The 22,850-nt window shown below is 37.9% G+C and overlaps 1 protein-coding gene across 4 annotated transcripts; it reads left to right on the forward strand.

Annotated features, from left to right (window-relative positions):
* Positions 1–173: 173 nt before the first annotated feature.
* Positions 174–19,571, forward strand: LRRCC1 (leucine rich repeat and coiled-coil centrosomal protein 1). 4 transcript variants are annotated; one of them, XM_042036145.1, is made up of 20 exons: positions 174–302; positions 413–532; positions 617–822; positions 1,185–1,250; positions 2,007–2,174; positions 4,020–4,189; positions 4,290–4,499; positions 5,315–5,517; positions 6,260–6,419; positions 6,753–6,901; positions 8,047–8,251; positions 10,633–10,772; positions 12,063–12,264; positions 13,362–13,547; positions 14,737–14,911; positions 15,632–15,795; positions 16,633–16,841; positions 17,033–17,170; positions 18,533–18,668; positions 19,283–19,571. In XM_042036145.1, exons 2-20 carry the CDS (start codon positions 456–458, stop codon positions 19,412–19,414), a joined length of 3,096 nt encoding a protein of 1,031 aa, XP_041892079.1. In that variant the 5' UTR covers positions 174–302; positions 413–455; the 3' UTR covers positions 19,415–19,571. The 4 variants fall into 4 exon arrangements, with proteins under 4 accessions (XP_041892079.1, XP_041892078.1, XP_041892080.1 ...); XM_042036144.1 differs by having other exon boundaries at positions 174–532; XM_042036146.1 differs by lacking the exon at positions 18,533–18,668 and having other exon boundaries at positions 174–532.
* Positions 19,572–22,850: the final 3,279 nt, after the last annotated feature.

Below are 22,850 nucleotides of genomic sequence, written 5' to 3' on the forward strand. Positions count from 1 at the left end.
CGCCCCCGACAAAAATTCAAAGCAGTCCGGTCTGTAGACCCGGCCCCTTCCTGGGCCGATGGGTAAGAAGCGGCAGGAAGCGGCAGGGAGCGGCAGGGAGCCCAGCGGAGGCAGGGGCCGTCGCCACGCTGGCCCGCGCTGCGCGGGGCTCCGGCAGCGCCGCCTCCCCGCGGCCGCGCCCGCCCGCGGCGGGAGCGGGAAGCGGCGGGAGCGGAGCGCGGCGGCGCGGCCGTGAGGCGTTTGTGTCCCGGCCGTGAGGCGTTTGTGTCCCCGCCGTGAGGCGTTTGTGTCCCGGCCGTGAGGTGTTTGTGTCCCCGCCGTGAGGCGTTTGTGTCCCGGCCGTGAGGCGTTTGTGTCCCGGCCGTGAGGTGTTTGTGTCCCCGCCGTGAGGTGTTTGTGTCCCGGCCGTGAGGCTGGGAGCGCTGCCGGGGGAGGCGAGGGAGGTTTGAAGCGAGATGCGGCCTGCGCGGGGTCCCGGCGGGATGGCGGGGATCCCCGGCGAGCTCAGCCTCATGGATAAGGGCGTTAAGAGGTGAGTGCCGACGGGCCGGGGCTGAGGGCAGGCCGCGGCGAGGGGCGGAGCTGCCCGGCTGACGGTGGGCTCCTCTCTCCGCAGCCTGCGGGACGTGTCCCTGAGCTCGGACCTGCACACGCTCAACGCCCACTGCAACCTCATCGCCAGGATCCAAGGGCTCGACCACCTCCGGAATTTGCAGCACTTGGATCTGTCATCAAACCAGATCCGCCGCATCGAGGGGCTCAGTTCCCTGGCTAACCTGCGCACCCTGAGCTTGTCCTGTAACCTGCTAACCAAAGTGGAGGGTCTGCAATGTTGTTTATTTTTGTCCATTTAGCAAGTTACAAAGGTTTTCTAAGAGTCGTCCTAAAGTTTACTTCTGGAATGTTTGCATATAATTAAGGTTATACTAAGTTAGTATGGATTAGTATGCTAACTATTTTATAAAGTAGATTTTAAGATGCATATCTAGAGTCTTTGTAAGCCTTATCATAGCAGAATGCCTTAACTTAGAAGGAAAACCTGATTTTTATATTATGATTATGGTTTAATGTCATAATTCATAGTTATGATCTTTAAAGGTTCATTTTTCAAGCTTTGAATTTGATGAAAGCAGAGCATTCTTCTGCAAATCATACTGTTTCTGTTTTTTCCTCATTTTGTTTAGGACTGGAAAAACTCTTTAATTTAACTATGCTGAACTTGTCATACAATCACATACACGATCTCTCTGGTAAGTGACTTTGCCATGTGCTGTGCAATATAAAGCATTTGCCTCACTTTAATTTTGAAAAACTCGACCGAGTGTATTTTGAGAAGTTTCTAGCACTTCAAGTGCCAATTCACTGAATAATTCTAATAAAGATGGCAATTGCTGCTCGTCTCAGCTTTCAAGTTTCTAACACCAAAGATTGTTCTGAACTGGAATTTCTTCTTTGTTTGGTGAGGCCAAGCTTGTTCCGAAAGTAGTACAACAAACATTTCAAACTTACTTCCAAAATATTCCTGTCTTTCAGTTTTATAGAACAAAAATGCAACTTTACGTATGATATGGAAGTTCTCTTCTATATCTCTTTGTTGAAATGGTCAGTTATTGCTTGTAAGATTTTATGCTACAAAATCAAGAGAACTTGTAATGGAAAATTAAAATAACATTTGTAACAATTTTGTTAATGAGCTGAGTTATAAAATGAAACTTAAAGGAAAATGTTTATTTTTATATGCTTTTTAGCAGTCAGAGATTAATCTGTTTCTTTAAAGTTAGTTCACATAGCCAGCTTAACTGTTGTACTTTGTGGTAGGGTAGCATAAGTAATTAACATATGTAGTCAAGGATATGGAGCAAGTGTTGTTCTCTCATTTCCAGTTATGATCTATTATTTACTGGATATTTTTCAACAAGATGCTATTTGTTCTAAACCCCATAGTCTAGGACTGTAGCAGAAAACATTACTTTGTGGTTGTTTGGGTTTTTCTCTGAAATTTACAGGATTTCGATCCCTTCATGGAACCAGGCATAAGATTAGCCACATTGACCTTCACAGCAACTGTGTAAGCAATATTAATCACTTACTTCAGTGTGCAAAGGGGCTGCGCTGTTTGACAATCCTCACACTGGAAAAAAATGGAAAAGCCAATCCAGTGTGTCACACAGCAGGTATGGATCTTATCTTACGTAGATATTTTGTGCTCATTAGGTCAGTAATTTCCCTTAAGCTGTGAGCCATTTTCTGAAGCTTGCAAATTCATTCATAAACTGGCCAGCCTGCAGAAATCTAAATTCTGTCAAAATTAATTCATTTTCCATTTAAAAAAATCTTTTTTTTTTCCCCATGGCATATTCTCAAAATTGTAACTTGTATGCTTTGATAAGGCTCAACATTTTCACTTGTGAGTCCAGAGGAGGGCCACCAAGATGTTTAGAGGGATGGAGCACTTTTGTGAGGAAAGGCTGAGAGAATTGGGATTGTTCAGCCTGGAGAAGAGAAAGCTTCAGGGTGACCTAATTGTGTCTTCGCAGTACCTGAGAGGAGTCTACAAGAGTCCTGTCCTAGTGTCCTAGTGACAGGACAAGGAGGAATGGCTTCAAACTGGAATAGATTTAGATTAGATATTAGGAAAAAATTCTTTACTGTGAAGTGTGATGAGGTACTGGAACAGGTTGCCCAGAGCGGTTGTGGATGCCCCATCCCTGGAAGTTTTCAAAGCCAGGTTGGATGGAGCTCTGAGCCACATGGCCTGAAGGAAGGAGTATTAATATTATAAGCTGGATAGGTGGAGAATTCAAAGAATGTACGAAGAGTTATTGAACTGCATAGATAGAGGGCAGGCACAGGAAGTAGATAGTCTGCTACTGATAGAGAACACAAAAGAAAGATCAGTAGCGCTGTTAGCTTTTCCTTCTTTTCCCCCTGCTTTGGTTAGCAGTGACAGACTCTAGGAACCTCTGCAGTAATTAGCATTTTCATCCCAATAGGTGGCAGGTGTTTCACTAGGCAGCATGGAGACAAATTGGAGAACGCATGTGGATACATCACTTTCAGTTGCATTGTTTAGAGCTTCTGGTTTGGGGGTAGGTTTTTCAGGCCGCTAAAATGTTGCACTCTAAGTTCAAACAAGTTAAATTGTAGCATCCTATATTGGTGTCGATTTGTGTGTAAGAAGGGAAAATCTCTTACAGGAAGGTAGAAATGGAGGATTGATACTTTTGGGAGAGCTCAAAGATAATTTCATTATGAAGAGTAGGACAGTAGGAATTACAACAATACAGAATAGCAACCATATCGTGAGCATACAGCTGATGTAGGTGTAATATACGTACAGTTAGAAAAGAAACATCAGAGGTACCTGCGGAAAACCAAATAAGGTTCTAAATAATCTTGTCAGGCACACCCATCATGTTTTACAAATACATTCAGGCACAACAGAAACAGTAAGAGCACTATTGAAGTTATCTGATTAACTTAGAAAATGCCACTAGTTTTCTTCTGCAAGTATTTACATACCTCTTCAAATCTATGTCTTTTGTGGCACTTTCAAAACCACAGTGTTCAGCAGCCCAAATTCCAGTAATTTAAAAATGTTAACTTCAGTGCTTTACAGTTTCATAATGGCTGACTTCATTCACTGAGAGAGGATGAAGTTGTCTAAGCCCTTTTGGAATTTGTTTTTCCATTACATTCATCTGCCCTTCCATTTGGTACAACTGTTTGAGTGCAGTAGGCTGATGTTGAAAGGTTGTCTGTGCAATTGCAGTGTGCTGATGGGGGTTGGGAAATCCTTGTGTAGATCAGGACTAGGCAGGCAGCTTCCCAGTTGATTCAATTTGTAGTGGTGTCTGTTGAAAGCCTTGGGTGGGGAAAGGTGAGACAATTGTAGATAACTCACTCCTTTTTTTCTTACATTAAAAATGCAGTGAATCATTTAAGATGATGAGGTACCTAATATACTAGACATCTCCTTAGGAGCTTGATTTCAATTTAAATGTGGTCTTTTTCTCAAGGTTATAGGGAAGCTGTTCTTCAGTCATTGCCCCAGCTAACAGCTCTGGATGGAAGAAATATTTCTGGTGAACCAGTGGACCTGGCAGAAGAAAACTGTTCAGATTTGCAGTGTTTAGAAGATATTATGGATTCTTTGGTTTCATCTGGGTGCCCTTCATCCAGAGATCAGGTGCCATAGTTTGTGTGTACTGGTTTTAAAAATGACACGTTCTATTTTTATATTGCATGCCCCATATTAATGCTACAAGGGTTGTCTTTTCTTCTGATAGAACCATGTCCCCTTACCACTGGCAACACCTCACATCGACCAGGCACTGGCTCAGTTTCGGCAGCGTACAAGGATACCAGTGCAAGGTACCACCAGCTCCTCCACAGAGCTGGTCTCATCTTCTGAACCGGAGAAGATTGAGCTTGATAAAATACACAGTGAGATAAGGATTAAAAAAATAGAAGATCAGATTTTACAGATACTGCAAAAGGTGATTTTTTTTTTTCTGTGATTGCACAGCAAGTTTTGTTTGTAAGATAAGGTGTGCCTTTCTGATAATGAAACATTTGCTGAACCAGAGTAGAGAATTTCTACTGGTATGTATGGACTGACTGTGCTAATGTGTTCTTAATAATTTTGAGAAGCTGGGAATAAAATAAAACAAGTCTTTAAAACTGAAGATTGTACTTTGAATCATGACAACTTTCATACAGTATAAAAACCATAGTGTATGGGACTAGCAGATCTATTTGATCATGATATATTAGAAAATTCTTTTTATGTTTTTTATTTTACCCTGAAGCTGTCAATATCGTAGCTGAACCAGAGTAAAACATGAAATGCACCAGAATACCTGGACAGTTGGTGAAAATTAATTTCGCCAATAGGTCTACTTGGTCTGACATGTTTGTCAGGTAATATAGTTTGTTTTATTAACATAGGTAGCTTAAGTTTGTTGGGTTTGCTTTGTGGTAGGGTTTGCATGGCTTTTTTGGCTTTAAGTGCTGTATTTGTTTTACATTTTTCACCAACTTTTTATGCCCAAGGATTTTACCAAACTTCAGGTATTTCAAAAGGAAACAACTATATGTTCTCAAGCATCCTGGGTTTACTTTAGCTTTAAAACAACAAAATATTTTAGCAGGGAGGGAAGGGATTGTAAAAGTAAAAAATTGGAAGCAATTATTTAGTTTTTATCAAAATTATTTTGTGTGAACTTTTTTAAAAATAGCTCCTGAATAAGTGTTAGAAATTAGCCAATCAGAAATTGTAACATTTCTATCTAGAACTTTGTTCTCTTCTTAGGTATCTGATAGTTCAAGACAGGAAGCTGCTCCAAGTGCTCTCAAAGCTAAGAGAGACACAGATCCAACTTCTGAGAGTGAAAATGAGAGTGGAAAAGAGAACAACAGAAAGGTCATGAAAGGAAGCAAGATCCCCACTTACCGTAAAACTACTTTATCCATGAAATGTCATGCAAGTCATCTAAAGAAGAAAGTAGCTGACAGGTATCCCAATGTTTACCATATAAAGCCAAAATGAACTAAACTGAATATTGTCAGCATGAGCAAAGTTTTAGCTTGAAACATTTCGCTGAAAGTGGTAAGTTGAGTAAATCAGTTCAGTTAAAAATGCCCTGAAAATCAGTAGCTACTGAGGCTTCATTCAGTCATTTCTCCTTATGAGCACAGTTTCTGTCTTGATGTGAGAAGGAAATAAAACTGAAGATTCCAGAACAAATATTTCCAAATTATAACAGCTTGTATTTCCATCTTTATTTTAAATTGTGGTTACAAAAGAATTCTCCACAGATGGAACTGAGTAATTAAAAAATAAAAATAAAACATACATGGTGTCAGAACAATGGTCAAGAATATGTATCCTTCATGAAGCTGAGTATGCCATAGTGATTTGTTTGATTTATATAGTAAATACCAGAAGTGATGAGTAGAAGACAATACAAATTGGAATATATTAGTTCAGTAAGCCACTGCAGCTCTACAGCTACTCTACTCTTCTAAAATTATTTCATGTCTATGTGATCATGAGATGGTTTCAAATAGCATCTACTAGTTGTAAGTATCTTTTTAGAGCTGAATGTTTGAATTTAGCTGTTGCCGCTATGGTCTGATTGCAAATTATTTTCTAAATGATTTGAACTCTCTAGTATTCAGCTACTGCACAGAACTGTAATTTTTTTTCATTTAAAAGCATCTGAATCCACTGTTACTGTTTAAACTCTGCATATAGGGAAGAGAAGAAGAGTTCCTCAAAGTGTCCATGCTCCAATAAGAAAGACTCTCATTTTAAAGTAGTGGGAAGAAAAGCTGAAATACTAACTGGAAGGCAGAGCAATATGGAAAAAGTACAAGAATGTAATTCAAATCGCATAGAGGAATCAACATACCGAGTAAGTTTTGCATCATTTCAAGTTAAATAAAAGTATATCTTCACCTGAAGCCAAACATATGTCTCCTGGTCAAACTAAAACTGGAGGTGACAAAAATAATTGCATGTAGATAGTGTCAAAAGTAGTAGAGTTCTTGCAGCGTCAACTGGGAGAGGATGTATTTTTTTTCACTTTTATGGGAGTTTTTGGCTTGGTCTCTTGCACTTTCTTCTGTCATCCATGAATTCCAGAGAGACAAAAAAGTCCTGTTCTACAATTATAAATATTGTTTGTCATTTTTGGATATGCTTGAATATTTCCTAGTAAGTTGATGCTTATCACATTCTTGCTAAGGCACTGATTCAAGAACTGGATCAGGAAAAAGAAAGGAGGTGGAAAGCAGAGCAAGCAGAGAAGAAATTATTAGAGCATGTCAGTGAGCTACAGAAGCATGCAAAAGAAGAAAAGAATATTCAGAGTATGGCTGTGTACAATACAGACAGGTAGGGAAACAATGCTGTAGTCTAAGAGTTTGTTACGGGTTTTTTTTTAGTTTCCAATAATTCATTTTGTAGGCTTAAAAAACAAGAACAGCTTTAAGCAATATACTTGGAAAATAAGGCATCAAGAAGTAGTGCTAGAATTTCTCTCAGTATTAACTAGTGACATTCCTTTCTGCAGCTTGCTTCTGGTTCTTGTAGAACAGGATCAGTGAGCCACTTTCCTACAGTTCTAGCTGTTACTTTCCAAACAATCTGTATCATAACTGTACCTTCAGTTCAAGCTCTAGTAGCTGTCCCATGTCATACTTCTGCCTTCTGTTTCCCAATCTCCCTTTCCACATATGCCTAGAGTGTTCTTTGTTTTTTTCTGCACAGCATATTAGAAAAAAAATGTTTCTAGCAGGCCAGAGTCAGCCCATAGGCTATGTGCTGTGCAGGGCAGGCCTAGTACATCTTCAGAGAGATGGTTGTCCCCGTCCTTGTCTGCTCTGAGCAGCAGCCTTGTCTTCAAAAGATCTCCCTATTTTTGGAGATGTCTGCTCCATTTGTCTTTTTTTAACTGCATTGTATTTATCAAAACCACATTTTCTTTCTTTTAGGAAAAACCAAGCCACGTGCTTCCTGAGTTACCATCCGTGACTGACTGACTATTTCCCCTTTTCCCCTTCTTGTTTTAGGTTCACCTCCCACTTTTATTTTATACCCATCTACATTTATACCATCTTCTATAAGAGGCTTATATGTTTCTCTTCTGTTGGGATAGATCTTATATAAAAATTGATAAAATATTTAGGATATTTCAGAGTTTCTGAAGATAATTATTAAATTACAAATGGATAGTGTATGTTCGAAATTGATGTAAAGCAAAGTCATACTGGAATGTCATTTCCTAAAAGATGTATCTATGAGGTTGTCTCCACCTCAGGTTTTTTAAATTGAAGCTCCATAGAGTAATGCTACACATGACTTAAGTAATAGTTTACATCTTTTTAAACACTTTTACGTGACAGTGCTGTAAATAGTAAAATGCAGTAAAAACTAAGATATGTTGCTACAACAGTTACTAATGCCTTTTTCTCAATGTATTTGGCATCAAACTTACAGGTAAAATGTTTGTAATACAACTGCATTGCATTTATTCTCAGGTTAAAGGAATTGATATTGAAAGAGAGAGATGCCAAAGCAAGACTCCAAGCAGATGTCCAACAGTTGAAAGGTGAAACTGAAAGACTTACTAATGAACTAAATCAGGCAAGAAATAAAGAAGCAGAACATCAGAAGGCCATGCAAGCTTTAGAAGAAACACTGTCCAAGATGGAGACACAGAGATTGCAGCAGCGAGCAATAGAGGTAAATATTTTTCATGAGTAAGTTATACAGTGGCAACAGGGTGGCTACCATAGTCCTGAATACAAAGAAACACTGCATTTTACCAGCATTGAGTCTTGAGTTTTGCACAATAAAACCTGGGGCTTTTTTTCTACATAGTAGTAATTAATAACAGGTATCCATTTTAATTGTCAGTTAATGTATTTTATAAATAGAAGTATGTCATGTGATGTGGTCTTAAGATACAGGAGAACAAATCCTAGGTACATAATACTGAGAGTTGATATTTTCTGAAAACAGAGTGTTACAAAGACAAGTTTTTTAAAATACTGCTAAAATCAGTAGAGATCTTACTGCTGGGATGGAAATCTGAGGGTTGTTTGTTCTGCTGATCTAAAGAATTAGATGCTTTTAATTGCAACCAGAACAAAACAGTGATTGCTGAGAACTTCAAAGATTCTGGTTAGTTTGTGTGATGTTTTGTTTTTGTTTGTTTGGGATTTTTTTGTTTTATTTTTACAGCTAGAGAAGATAATGATGCTTTTGTAGTCAGGGCTCTTTGTTGAGGATACAAATATATAAGATCAAGATGCTGGACCAGATACTGCCACTATTTCTTTCTGAAAAATTAATTGCTGGATTTTCAGTGTCCTCCAACGTCTATTCCTTTTGTTTGTTTATATTCCTATGTTAGTCCATTCCTGTCTCACTGAACTTAAAAAAATTGACTCTTACCACATCCATGAAAAGTCAATAAACTGATAGTGTGGTGCTCTGGGAAGTGATGTTGTTCAGGTTCCCTGGAAGGAATGAGAATCAGGGAGTGTGCTGACAGACAAACTGCAAAGCACCATTCAAGACACTCTCTACTTTAGGCTCCTGTTCGGGCACTTGAGTGGCTCTTCCGTTTCTTCCTTAGCAGCAGATACCCTGGAGCTGTTAGAGAGTCTAGAAGTGACCTTCGGTTTAGATCAGGTATCTGCCTGTCAGTTTGAAATGTACTAAATTTAGTGATTTAGAGAACAGAAGAGTGGGATTTGTGTGTGTGTGTTTTTTTCTATCCTATAAGAATGGATACACCTTATTGATGTATGAGGTTTTTATTTTTCCTTTAATGAGTTTGTAGAAATAAGTCATCTCTTTTGGTGGTAGTAGCATTGTTTTTATCAACTGCAAAACTTTATTAAGGGAAAGTCTTTGTTCCTGTCATTAAGATCCTGTAGCAAATACTCTGTAATAATTATGTTTCAAAGAATAATCATGATGCTCTAGAAACTAAATAGTATTTTTGAATGTTCAGATTTAATATACATTTGGCCTATTTTATCAATTCCAAGATTAAGAAATTCTAGAATATTTCATAGAGCTTTCTCACGTACATCCTGGCAATTACCTTCAGTGGTAAATTACTCCATGTAGCCACTGTTTAAGTCAGCTTCAGTCAGCATTACTAGATGACCTCTTGAAGGGGGATTCAAGATGAGTAAGTTTACTATGCATCTAAATGTGTACCCTGTTTTCAGGTAGTCTTTAAATTTGCATGCGTTCTTGCTTGGCATTTTTTAAGTGCTTCAATTTAGGAGAGAATTGCTTCTGTTCTTCCACAAAACAAAGGAATACAGTGGGGTGTGTCTAAAAGTTACTCATTAAACTATTCATGAAAAGGCTTAGCATGTAGAACATGAGAACTTAGCCTTCTGAAGTGTCCTGATTCTGAACTACCATTTAATGAGTAATCAAAATCTTTTTCATAACTTTTTTCTCATCTTTTTTCTTCATGTTGAATCAGAAAAGAGTTTTGTATTTAAAAGGCTTAAGTCTATAAAATGGAATTACTCATAAAAGCTTGCATCGAATAGAAAAAGTGGAGTATGCCATCTGGTGTTTATACTGATTGTACATTTTTTGTAAAATCATTAGAAAGCAGCTCTGTTCAGCAACTCTAAACTGTACAAATCAGAAAGATGGAGATTTTTACAAAAGTGGAGTGTTAAAAAAAGAAATTTCTGTTGAAAACATCTAAAAATGTTTTGTTTGAAACTAATACAAGTATGACAATATGAGAGTTTCTATTTGAGGAAATCATTCTGTCAATGCACTTCTGCTTCTGCAGGACACCTTTAAGTTCTTTACAAATTAAGTAAATGCCCTTGGTTCTTTATTAAGGTCACTTTTTGTGTTGTAGTAAGTTAAGTTAAGACTTTTTTTTAAACATCTTGTCTTAAATTTCTTCAAGTGTTACAATATATATTAAGAAAAAACCAAAATAAAACCAAAACCAAACAAAAAAGCTCAAATAAACTCTTAGAAAGCACCTGTTCCTTTGCATTCTAGTATAAAACATGAAGACTGGATTACAGATTTAAGAAAATCTTGTTCTTGTCTTTATGAATTCCACACAGATGAAACAGGTGCAAGAAGCAGAGCTTAAAGCATCAGCAAATGAAAGAGAAGTACAGTTACTGCGAATATCCGTCCGACAACAAAAGGAGAAGGTAAAACAACTACATGAGCTTCTTGTATTAAGAGAGCAAGAGCGAAGGTATGGGGTCATTATTTTCTTTTCACAAGTTAATAGAGATGCTTGTGTTGCCAACATGTTTTGCTTAAATGTGTTCTAAAGTACTGGTGTGGTTTTGTTTGGGTTTGTTTTGTTTGGGGTTTTTTTGATTAGTGGGAGAGATGGTCTTTGTGAAAATGTAGATGTACTCCCACACATTTTCTTGCTCATTTAAGAATATCTTGTAGATTCCTGACTCATGAGTTCATGTAGGCAACTTCCGGCCTTTCACGTGAATGGTTCTTGTCTTATTATATGGGTGAATTCTTTATTTTAAGTACTTGATCTGTAATCCAGGAATTATCAGATAAAAATAAAATTGTATGTGAATTACTGTCTGAAGAGCTGCATATGCTACAGTAACACAGTGTTCCAAAAAACCAGTCAGCTTCTGCAGTATCTTGCTTGTGGGTGGAGAGTGAGTTACTTGCCTGGCTGTTCTCCTCTTTGAAAATTTCCCTTTTTTTGGCAAATACTTGAGGCTAAGTTCTGTGGTGTTCAGCTAATACAATCAAATATGTGTACAAACTAAAGCAAGAAGCACCGTGTGGTATAGTAATATATAACAAAGGTTATTAATAAAATAAGCTGGTTACATTTGCTGAATTTAACAAGGGAAAATGTATTCAGATACCAAGAAAATTGCAGGTTTAGATGGGAAGAATCTGATAGCTGTGTTTTGAGAACTTCCAATAATTACCTCATAAAGCTCCAAAAGATGTAATGTGAAGGACAGTGGATATTTTATTTTATATTGTTTTGATTTTAAGTAGATGAACAGAGTAGTGTTAAAGTACAGGGTAGATTTGCTTCATCATTGTCCTTTAGGTCCCTCTTGCTGCTGCTGCTTTTCAGGTTTTGGGTCTGAGTGAATAGCACCAGTTGTTGGGTGCGGGTGAAGGGAATGACTGACTGCAGAAGAGGGTGTCTGGCTGTACACGGCTTTTCTCTGATTCCAGTGTCACTTCCAGATGTTTGCTAACAGCAAAGCAAATAAGTGCTAACTAACAGGAAAAGCACAATTGAACAATTTCTACAAATGTTTGAATTAAAAAGTAAGGATATTCCTTTGGGTGTTTTAACAGTAGTCAACAGAATTTTCCTCATGCCAGGGCCATTGTCATAGAAGACTGAAAACTGTCTGTGCGATGAAGGAATTTATCCCATTTATTATGTAGTTCATTATCCTTGTTCAGTAAGGCCAAGGAAATGAATTAAAGCAGCATTGTGAGATCCTGCAGTTCATGTCTCAAGTATGCTTGACAATTTCAGGAAAGAACTTGAAACCCGAGTTGCTTTAAACGGACCTGAATTTCAAGACGCTTTGTCAAAAGTAATGGCTAAAGAGGAGCAGAGGCATGATCAGCATGTTAGAGAATTTCAGGAGAAAATTGACATGTCAAACCAGAAGTACAGAGAGTTAGAAGATGAATTTCGTTTAGCTTTAACAATCGAAGCAAAAAAGTTTGAAGAGGTAAGACTGAGGGAACATTTCATCTCCCACTAGGTGGGGTTGTAGTTCTCTTAAGTATGCTGGGTTTGGGAGGATATTTTGGGTGTGGTTTTTGGTGTTTTGCTGGGTTGGTTTTTTATCCCTATGGTCTTTGCTCTAAGGATTCATGCAAAAATACTGGTAGAAAGATTTGAACTACCAGTGATTAGAACAATGACAGCAAATGCCAAGTCAACACTCAAAAACCCCAGCATTTTTGTTTATATGTAGAACATAATCAAAAGAAATTTTAAAAACACCTTCTGTCTGATGTTATTAATTTCTTTTAAAATATGTTGACCTTCTATTAGAATATATTCAATTACAAGTTTTACTCTTTTTTGGTTTGTGTTTTGATAAGGTTATAGTTAAATACATATACAAGTGTATTTAATAATATAGTTCCATATTGTGTAAATTTTCCAAATTGAATTTTGGATATACATTTTGAAACTCAAATTCGACACTTGCTTGCTTACTAAATTCCTTAGAGAATTTATTTCTGTGGCTAGTATGTACATTTTTTTATATGTTAAATAAAATATTAAATGCTTCACCTTAAGCTTGGTTTTCTTCGTTTTAAATCAGTTTTAAATAGATGGGAAAAGAGGGGAAAGAAAAGACAGGGGGTTTACCCTTCAAGTCTTTCTGTTGCAAGAAAAAAAGGTTTGAATGAACTTTGTTCTTCTTTTGAGATTTTAATGTCAATTTTAACAATGAGATTAAATCAAGGTATTGTTTCCAGTTACCAAGTATGGTTTTTCTGCTCTGCTTCCTATCCACCCATGGATTTTTTTTCTCTGTGTGTGGGTTTTGTTTGTTTGGGGTTTTTTTGTTATGTTTTGTTGGGTTTGGGTTTTTTCTACAAATATGTAGCTGGGTAGAATATGTAGCTGTTTTTCAAGTAGAAGTTTCACCAACAAACCAGGAGAAAACCAGTTTCAAATACTCACTAATTTCATAGACCACTGATGAATTTCTGTGTCTTCACTTAAAATTCAAATGTCACTTGTGTTTATATATGCACACTTTTTTTTGAAATGTTAGCATTTTTTAAGTCATGTCTTATAAAATTTTAGGTAAAACACGGTTTTGAAAAAGTTTCTGCTGACCTAATTGAACACAAACAAGCCCTTTTTGAGTTGGAACAAAGGGAAAAAGACATGGCAAGTCTGATCCAAGACCTGACAAATATAGTGGAGGAACAGAAAGGAAAAATTGCAGACTTAACAAAATCAAATGAAGAAGCTACAGCAAACCTAAAGGTATTTGTTTCAAAACATTTCAACTACATGTTATTTTTTTGTAATGTTTCATCTATAAAAGTTAACGATTCCATACAAGCTTGATAAACTAAACTAAACGACACAGGTTTCCTGTTGCACCAAAACCCAGTACTGCATGTCAGCCTTTATTCTTGCATCTTGCACTTCTATTTCTCACGAACACCGCTCCCCATATAGAAAAATCTAGATTCATTCTTGTCGTCGAAAGTGCACTCTTTGCCCTTCGAGCAGTAGCAGTTTATATATAATCAGCTGGTCAATCAAAACTACGTTAATATTCCTGACCCCTTGTAAATTCAAGGAAATAGAACATGCTTCTGCATTGGTCATTGTACATGAAGTAGAAATGTAATTGAACAAATAATGCAGTGTAATTGTTAGGAGCTTAGTATCTCCTACTTGTATAATACTAGCAGTATTATTCATTATCTACTAATTGTCAAATTTTAATCTTAAACACTGTGGGCACAGTTGCTTTGTGGTAACATATTCTAGTACTATCTTATTATCCTTAATTAATTCTTAAAAATCTTAAGAACATAACTTCTAAATGGTCGTGTGATCTAGTCCAGCTTTGTGCTAAAAGTTGGGTGCAGTACAACCTCTGCACAGCTGTTTCTAATCTCCCCTCTACATGTTGCTGTTAGGGTGTCCAAACATTATGTTGTTGTACAGAATAGGATTCTGCCAGTCAGTGGTGCTTCTAAGAACAAAATTGGAAAATACCTACATTAAATAGCTGTAATCAGTAAAACAAAAAGTAGCTTGGATAACTGAAAATAAATACTTATCATTGGAAGTGAAAGTTCATCCCAGCTTCTGTCTCCTTCTGATTCAGTTTTTAATATCTTTACTTTCTCTTTTGCTTTTCTTGACTTCTGCATTTGTAATTCTAAATGGGTTTTTATAATGACATTGAGAATTTATAGTGGCTATTTAGAAACCAGCTTTACTGGTTTTTGGAATTGTACGTCTATTTGAAGCAAACATACGTGTTTCACAACTGGAACAAGATGCAGATAGAACCATGAATGCAAGTAGAATATTTCTCAGTGAACTTAATCTGCTGTATATAAGTATTACTTTCCTAATCCATTAGTACTGATTTGAAATTTTGAATGTTGTTTTAAATGATCTTACTGTCTTTTCCCAATGTTTGTTCATATAGTGTCGAACTGAAGAACTTGAAACTCTGATTGAGGAGGACAAACAAAAGGCTGTTCAAGTTGAACTTCTAAAAAAGGAAAATGGAAAACTTATTTCCCAGCTGACAGCCCAGGAATCTGTGATTGATGGACTAAAAATGGAAAGAAAAATATGGGGGCAGGAGTTGGCAGAACAGGGTAAAATAGCAGGTTATTTTTCTTTTGCAGAAGAAATGGTGGTGTTCAATATCTTATGTTTCAAATAAACACTCCAATATAGTTGTAATCATGACAGGGCCCTTGGCTGCCTTCCTGATCTTATCCAGTTGTAAAGATGATGTGCAAAAATAGGTGTTCTGTGGCACACAGGCTGGTATAGGATCTGTAACAGCATTTGTGGGAGTCAGCTGCGAATACAATATATCTGTTTCCTGAAAATGTGAAAATACCATAATGTTGAACAAAGAACTTTTAAACATGAAACTAGAAAAACAAGGATTTGTAAATAATGTTATGTATTACTTCTCATCTAGCAGGGAAGTCTAATATGAAAATTTCAGTATATATCTTAAAAGAGTGTTAAATGCTGGGAGGAAAAAAAAAAGTTTGGGCATTTTTTAATTTCATGTGACTCAGCACCACCTTGTGGTCCTTTGGGGTCTGTAAGATTTGCTGTCAACTGTTTTTCAGAGAAGTTTTCAAAAAGGATAAAACACAGACCTTCAGTTCTGCATTTCCTCTTAAGTGTTATCTACCTACAGATTAAATCCCTACAGTGTTTCCATTGGACAAAATAGTCAGTACTTTGGTTTGTAAGGTTCTTACCTTTTCCTCCCCCAGCCCCATCTCCCAACATTCTACATCTTGAAATCATCTATAACATGAGTTGCTGTAATGTGAAAATCCTGTTTTGTGTAGGAGCTCATCTTGCACAAGATCGGGGGAAACTGGAGGCAAAAATTGAAGTTTTAACAAATGAGATTGACACATTAAAAAAGCAAAAGGAACAGGACAATGATACCATAAAAATTAAAAACAAAATAATGGATGATCAGACAGAAACAATTAGGAGACTAAAAGAAGTAAGTGCCATATCTGACGATTTGTGTGCTTAACTTTCACTGCAAGTCTTAATTTTAGCTGTCACAAAGCCCGTGATGAAAGCTGGGTCTGCACTCGTAGTTTACCAACTCACAGATCACAATCAGGCTGTCAGTGGCAATTCATTTCACTGAGAGCAGAAGAGGGCTTTTTATTAAATTGATGCACAGTGATGGTACTTTGAATCTCCCACTGAACCATATTTATGTACAGACTTTCTTCTCTTTGCTTTGCTTCAATTTATTCTTGATAATGATTTTGAGAGAGGTGAAAGTAGGATAGCATAATTCTTCCTGAGTGTTTAAAAGAAAAGGAAAAACATTTATTTTACAACATAAATATTTTTTCTTTATTTTGTTCTTGTAAAACAGTGTTTTGGCAGCAGAGGTACTATGTTTTGTCCCAGAATTCCATTTGTCTCATTTAGAGACTTAAGACTAGCTTATTAATCAAAATTTTGTAGCATGTTATGTCAAAGTTAGATGCATTACTCATTGTTACAGATTGTGAGCTCAGTGACTTACGTATAAGTTGTTTATTCAACTCTTATGTAGAATAAGAGTTCAAAATAACTTTTTTCTTAACTTGCTTTCAGCTTCAGATTTGTGTTTTGATGACTTTGCTTTTTATTCTGACTTCTTTCAGATGAAGATTAAGTAACTGACTAAGTAACTGACTATCACTTTCTAAGTGTTCTTCATACATTCAGAAGAGTAAACTTTCACGTTCTTCTCTGCTTTATTCCATCGTAGACTAAACAAATACTCTTAAGGAGTAACAATAAAGTTTATGTGTTCTAAAATACTTGTCTTCTAAAGGGCTTACAAGAAAAAGAGAAACAAGTCAGAAAACAGCATGAAGAAAATCGGGAAGCTCAGAAATTGCTTCAAGTGCAGTTGGATGAAAAAGCTGCTGAATGTGAAAAGCTAATAGAAAAATTAGAAAGGCAAAATGAAAGAAAAGACGAATTAAAGCAACTGCTAGAAGAAAAAGAAATAGAACTTGATGACATTAAGAATGCACACAGGTAATACAAATCACAATAATTCTTTGGGATCATTGTGTGCAACACAGCTCTGAAGTTATTCTATGTTCAGAGAGTACTCGCTTGCTATTAAAACTCACAGAAATGAGGAAAGATGGAAGCATGAAAAACTTTTCTGCCCTCCTAAGAAGTGGTGTTTGCATTAATTGTAAATATGTGCATTTTATTTTCAGTGCACTGAAAAAGAGGTGGCAAGGTAAAGGAGAGCTGTTAAGCCAGCTGGAGGTGCAGGTTAAACAAATGAAGGCGAACTTCGATTTCAAAGAGAAGAAGTTGATTGAAGAGAGAAATAAAAGCCTTCAAAGTCAAAGGTGAACACTTTATTAGTTTATTTTGTGACTACTCAGTTACTGTAGAGTTGCACTATTAATAACTGCAGAAATGCTCAATTATGTGGTGAAAGAATGCGTTAATGCCTTTTTAACTACTTGGTGAGCCCAGTTACAAACTGGGCCTAGAAGGAATTCCTGCTGTAGAGGTGACTTACTTCATGGAACTGGCATTCAGTTACAGCATTCGTTGTCTGAACTTCTTAATTTCCATTTTCTTTGAAAATAACCTCATACAATTGGCCTTGTCCCATCAATCCAATCAGTCCCAATCCTTTCTGTAGAGTCTTCCTGCCCTCCTGCAGATCAACACTCCTGCCCACCTTGGTGTCTGTTAATCACTGTTTTGAGTCTGTGACAAACAGACTGTTTCTAAATTACCTGTCATTCTTTTCCCATAAAAATAGCAAGATTTTTAATATTTTCTTATTCCTCTTGTACTGTCAATTTCTTTGATCAGTTAATAGTTAAATATGAGATGATACAGAAACAAGTAGTCATAACCTGGAAAATTATTTCATATGCTTCTGGAATGATGGAGAAGTTTGTTAGACTGATGCCTGTGATAAGTTTAGATTCTTACTGTAATTTTTACTTTATTCTTTGGCCCACTTCTCATGGTTTTCTTCCTTCCTCCCAACTACTCTTGAGAAAATACCAGATAGTTAATAAGACTGCATAAAAAGAAAAAAACCAGAACTACAACAAATCGACAGCAAACAACACTAACAAAAAAGCCAAACAAAACCAACCACCTCAAATAGTCAATAGTACTGGGGTTTGGAAGTGTTAGAAGAACAACAGTGAAACTAAAATTTTTGATCTAAATAATTCTGGTTTGTTTCAGAATTTTGTTGTAAATTTATTGTATAAATTTGCGTTGCTTTTTGTTCCTACATACTTAAGAATTATCCCTTAAAAGCAGAATGTGCTTGGAGTTAAAGAAAATGCTTCTTTATGGTGAAGGAGGCACTTTTCTATTTCTGTGAGACAGAGGCTCACAGGCCATTCACAGGATCACGCAGTTCATTCCCTTCTTGGGAACCAAAAGCATAAGGAAATGTTTGAAAACAGGTGGAGCTCTTATCCATGTTGACAGTAGCAAGCCCTAATCTTCATATCCTTTGCTAGCGATTAAATGCCTCTCCGAAGAGAATGCCCAGAGTCCTAAACACAGTGCATAAAGCTAGAACATGTACTTGAGAAAACAGGACACCTTCTGATGCCAATATGCAATTGTCTTCATGCTTATGTTATTAAAACCTTATCAAAGGCAGAGTTGGACAAAGCAAAACACTTCAGCTGTTTGCGGGAGTGTGATTTTTTTTTTAATCGTTTTTTTAGGATTGCTGTGGAAAAGCTTCATAAAATGGATAATGCTTTCAGAAAACAGCTTGAGTCAGTGTTGGCAGCACATCAGGAAGAACTCTTGCACCTGGCAAATGAAAAGGAAAAACAAATTGAAGCAGCAAATGAAAAAGTAATTTTAGTACTCAATTTTATATTTATTATATTTGCATTTTTATTCTACAGCTGCTACAAGAGTGGTGCTTGGAAGTCTCCTGTTTCAATCTATCAGGCTGACTCTGGATGGAAACAGTCCTGGTTTAGTACTCAATCTTTGCATAGCAAGAAAATCTCTAGACTTGTTGCCATCATGAAGTTTTGAATTCAAGCAAAGTAAAGCTCCATGCTATGTAGCCACTACGAATCACTAGCTAAACATTTCCTTATCTATACAGGCAAGGGTAATGATGACTGTGCCAGATAATCCATTTAACTCACTTATGCCAACCTTAACAGTTACTGTTTCTGTTGCCTACTGCATTCTTCCTTAACATGACAACTGGTGCACTTTTTTCCATAATAACTTTCTGGATCGATACAGTACTTGCTATCTCCTAGCAGATCAATACATTCTTTTAAAGAAAGATGTTGCTACTGCATCCAGTAGCAAGAGTAGTGCATAGCATATTCAAACAGAAGCATGTAAGTCTTGCATTACTTATCAGTGTTAAAAATTGCCAAGATTATATGGGTTTAGGTGTATTAAGAAAAGCAAGAATTCTGTTTCTTCTCTGTGTGCTCTTTCAGGTTTACTCTGTTGAAGAAGAAATGCGGGAGCTTCTGCAAGAAATGGCAAACAATAAAAAAGCCATGGAAAATAAAATACGACGACTTACACATGCACTGAATGATATTCAACAAGACTTTGAAGATCATTAATATTTATACTAAAAATGGATATTACACAAGCAGTTTCATACACTGCAATGCACTTTGCCTTGTTTTCTAGACAACTAAGTCTGTTGTATATTTTGATAATTCAGGGAGTAGACATAAATGTTTTGACATTATTTTCATAATAAATAGTTACTTCTAATGTTTGGTTATTTTTAACTGCTGTCAAAACGGGTCACAACATGTATAGATGAAAAGCATCATATAAAATTAGGAATTGGCATGTTTAATAAGAGAAAAGGAAGTTGGAAAGTTCTAACCCAAGAGCTTGAAGCTTTGCTTCAGTGAGGTAAAGATTCTTAAAATGAGAAAACCAAGAATGTTGAATCACAGAAGGGCTTGGGTTGGAAGGGCCTTAAAGATCATCCAGTTCCAAACCCCCTGCCATGGGCAGGGACACCTTCCACTAGACCAGGTTGCTCAGAGCCCCATCCAACCTGACCTTGAGTACTTCCAGAGATGGGGCATCCACAACTTTCTGGGCAATCTATTCCAGTGCCTCACCACCTTCACAGTAAGGAATTTTTTCCTATTATCTAATTTAAACCTACTCTCAGTTTAAAACCATTCTCCCTTGTCCTGTCATAACATGCCCTTGTAAATAAACTCTCTCCATCTTTCTTGTACCTGAAAACATGTTTACTCTGCCACTGTTGGAGAATGTACAACTACTGCAACTTAGAGTGGCTTTTTTGGCAGCATAGTTTGGTTTTCTCCACAGCAATAGGCTTCCTACCAGGCTTTTGAAATGAAGGAGATAATAACCTAAGAGCTTCTTATGGAAGCAAAACATAAGCCTTATGTTAATATATTGTTACATTTATTTCTTGGTGGAGGCCTTACCATCTCCACTGTATTTGGACATTTACTTCATGTGCTTGTTCTCCGAGGATCCTAAACTGTTACTGAACTACCCCCCATCCTCCGAAGCGTTTCATGCTGCACTAATAAAGGGAACCGTGAGTAGTAAAATCATGGAGGTACACGCTGCTACACCAGGTGGAGCTATTTCCTCCCTCCTTGCACCTCGCAGTAGCTGGAGCAGAGTCCTGTTGCTCCAGTGACGGTAGCAGCCCCTAAGCCAACTTTACCATCATTTGTTCGGAACCCAGGCTTTAGCACATTAGCACAGTGTAACTGATTGTGCATTTTTGTGCCCAGCAGCCCCATAACAGTACTTAGTGCTGGTAAAAAGCCCTGGCCTTTGGGTAACTGAGGTGCTGCATTTGTTAACAATTTGTTAATGAAAGCTTGTTATGTAAACCAGAGCTTGATACCAGCTGCCTCTTGTTATGAGGTGCAGCTAAAGCGTGGGCTGTAAAAGGCCTTGAAAACGTGGGCACGACTTGAAAGTGTAGGCCATGGCATCGAAAACAACTTCCTGATGATCAGTAACTTGTCTTTGACAAAGCACAACCTTGAGAGCTAGCAGCACACCCTTTGTTTTAAGAATGGAAGTAGCAACAGCAAAGCAAAATAAAAAAAGGCCGCCCAACAACTGAATGAGACGCCTGGAACAGCCTGGGGAGCAACCCCCACTGTGGGGAGGCGTGTAGGGCTGGGAATTGTCTAGAGGTTGCATGGTCTTATAAAAGGGTAAAATTCCAAATTTGTGGAGGGGACAGAAAGCAGACACCTGCTTCAGCTCTGACTCCCTGCATCAAGAGTTCCTGCACCTGACCCATGAAAACACCAGGAATGAGCCATCAGCACTAACGGGGAGGCGTCTGCACTGTGGTACTCCCAGCTAAGGTAGGATAGAGCTGTTAAGGACTGTTTGCTTGGAATCTGTCCCATTTGTTTGTAATATGTAAAAATTAAGAAATAGTGGTAATGGTTAGCAAGGTGTAAGGACAGACTTTTAACTCAGTTCTCCAAAGGCAGAAGAAAATTATTTCTTGTGCTACAGTATGTGAGGAAATGCTCACCTGGAAAGCTGTTCTATAGTATTTTTACAGATATCATTGGTGCAGAAAGGTTGCACCACTTCAGAGTGCTTTTCTGTCATGTTGATCGAGTGTTTCCTGGGGCACTTCTTTTTTCTTTACTTACTCTTTGACCAAGCTACGCTTTGGGTGAAGTAATTGAATACCTGGAATGCACCAGGAAGTTAAAAGAACTTATTCTTGCCCTGATTCAATTTTTTAATATCTCCTCTGAGTTTTAACTCCAGAATTTTTGTTCTGAAACTCATTGTCTGATTTCATCATAGGGACTTGTTAACGTTTTTAACATAAATTCTTTCTGTTCCTTGCTCTTGGCTCAGGAATTTCATATTACAGTACTTGGGAACGTTCATGTGTTAGCAGTGCTAGGAACATTTGTTTTTCTTGCAGATAACTCTGTCTTTGGCATTGCTTCCCTCTTTATGCTTACATGGCTTCCTTAGAGCTTTTTAATAAGTGTTTAAACGATTTTTACCTTCAAAATGGTGAAATAATAAAGATGTGGTGCAGGTGAAAGCTGTACCAAATTTACGTATTCACAAGGATAAATTTCAACCCAGCATGACTGAAAGATAAAACTTAATAAAATAAATAAAATACACTTAATTAAATAAAAATATAAACAAAATGTGAATGCTGACCTTGTCAGATGCAACACATGCTCTCGTGCATCAATCATGACAATTTAAAATCAATTCCATTTTTAGTCTTTGTTTTCATTTCCTGACTAGAGAATTATCTGTTTCAATCAATACTGAGAACGGAATGAGGAAACTGCTGTGTTACTTGAGACCAGGAGGACTGTGATTCCAGGTCCAGAGAGAGCGTGTTAGCATGCACATGTTGCCCTGAACATGGGATTGCACGTGCAGGTACAGCTCCTGTGTGCCACGGCACACCCAGGGTACAGCGCTCCACTGCCGTGTGTGATGGCTACCTGAGGGTCTGCTCTTCCTTAAGTGCATCCCCTGAATTCTTATCCAGTATGGACTTTAAAGCTTCTCTGCTTTTATCCGATGGTAACTACGGAACGAGGTGTACCTGAATTAAGGCCAAGTATATTTGGACACAAGGGGAAGGGACTGGGTAAGCATTCAAAATTCCCTGTGCCCCTGGCCAGATCATCAACGTGTCCTGTGCCTGGCCTGGCAAGGTGTGAGAACATCGTTTGCAATTAATCTGAGTGCTTTTATATCAAATGCAAACGGTGAAATGAGCGACAAGGAGCCATCGAGGCGGGGACAGCCAGGCTCGCGGGACGTATCTCGCCGACTCCAGGCCTGCGCTACCCGTCCTGGGGGCCCTGAGCGAAAGCCGGGAGCGGCCCGCGCCAGCCAAGCGCAGTCCGCCTCCCGCAGGCCGCGGGGCCGCCCGCCCTGCCCCGGTCGGAGGGGCCGGGCCCGTCCCCCGCCCGCGGCCGCAGCCCGGCGGCCGACCCGAATGCAGCTAGACTTCCGATCTGAAGTCTAGCTGCA

The sequence above is a fragment of the Corvus kubaryi genome, unplaced genomic scaffold (assembly GCF_017639235.1).
Source record: "Corvus kubaryi isolate FWS band 111438036 unplaced genomic scaffold, C.kubaryi_AGA036_p1.0 37385, whole genome shotgun sequence".
NCBI lineage: Eukaryota > Metazoa > Chordata > Aves > Passeriformes > Corvidae > Corvus > Corvus kubaryi.

Excerpts from the sequence above, each read along its gene's own strand:
- LRRCC1 (XM_042036144.1), top strand. The coding sequence starts at position 456 with ATGCGGCCTGCGCGGGGTCCCGGCGGGATGGCGGGGATCCCCGGCGAG. Across the intron at positions 5,518-6,259 it reads AAGAAGAAAGTAGCTGACAG|GGAAGAGAAGAAGAGTTCCT; the intron begins GTATCCCAATGT and ends CTCTGCATATAG. Across the intron at positions 8,252-10,632 it reads TGCAGCAGCGAGCAATAGAG|ATGAAACAGGTGCAAGAAGC; the intron begins GTAAATATTTTT and ends AATTCCACACAG.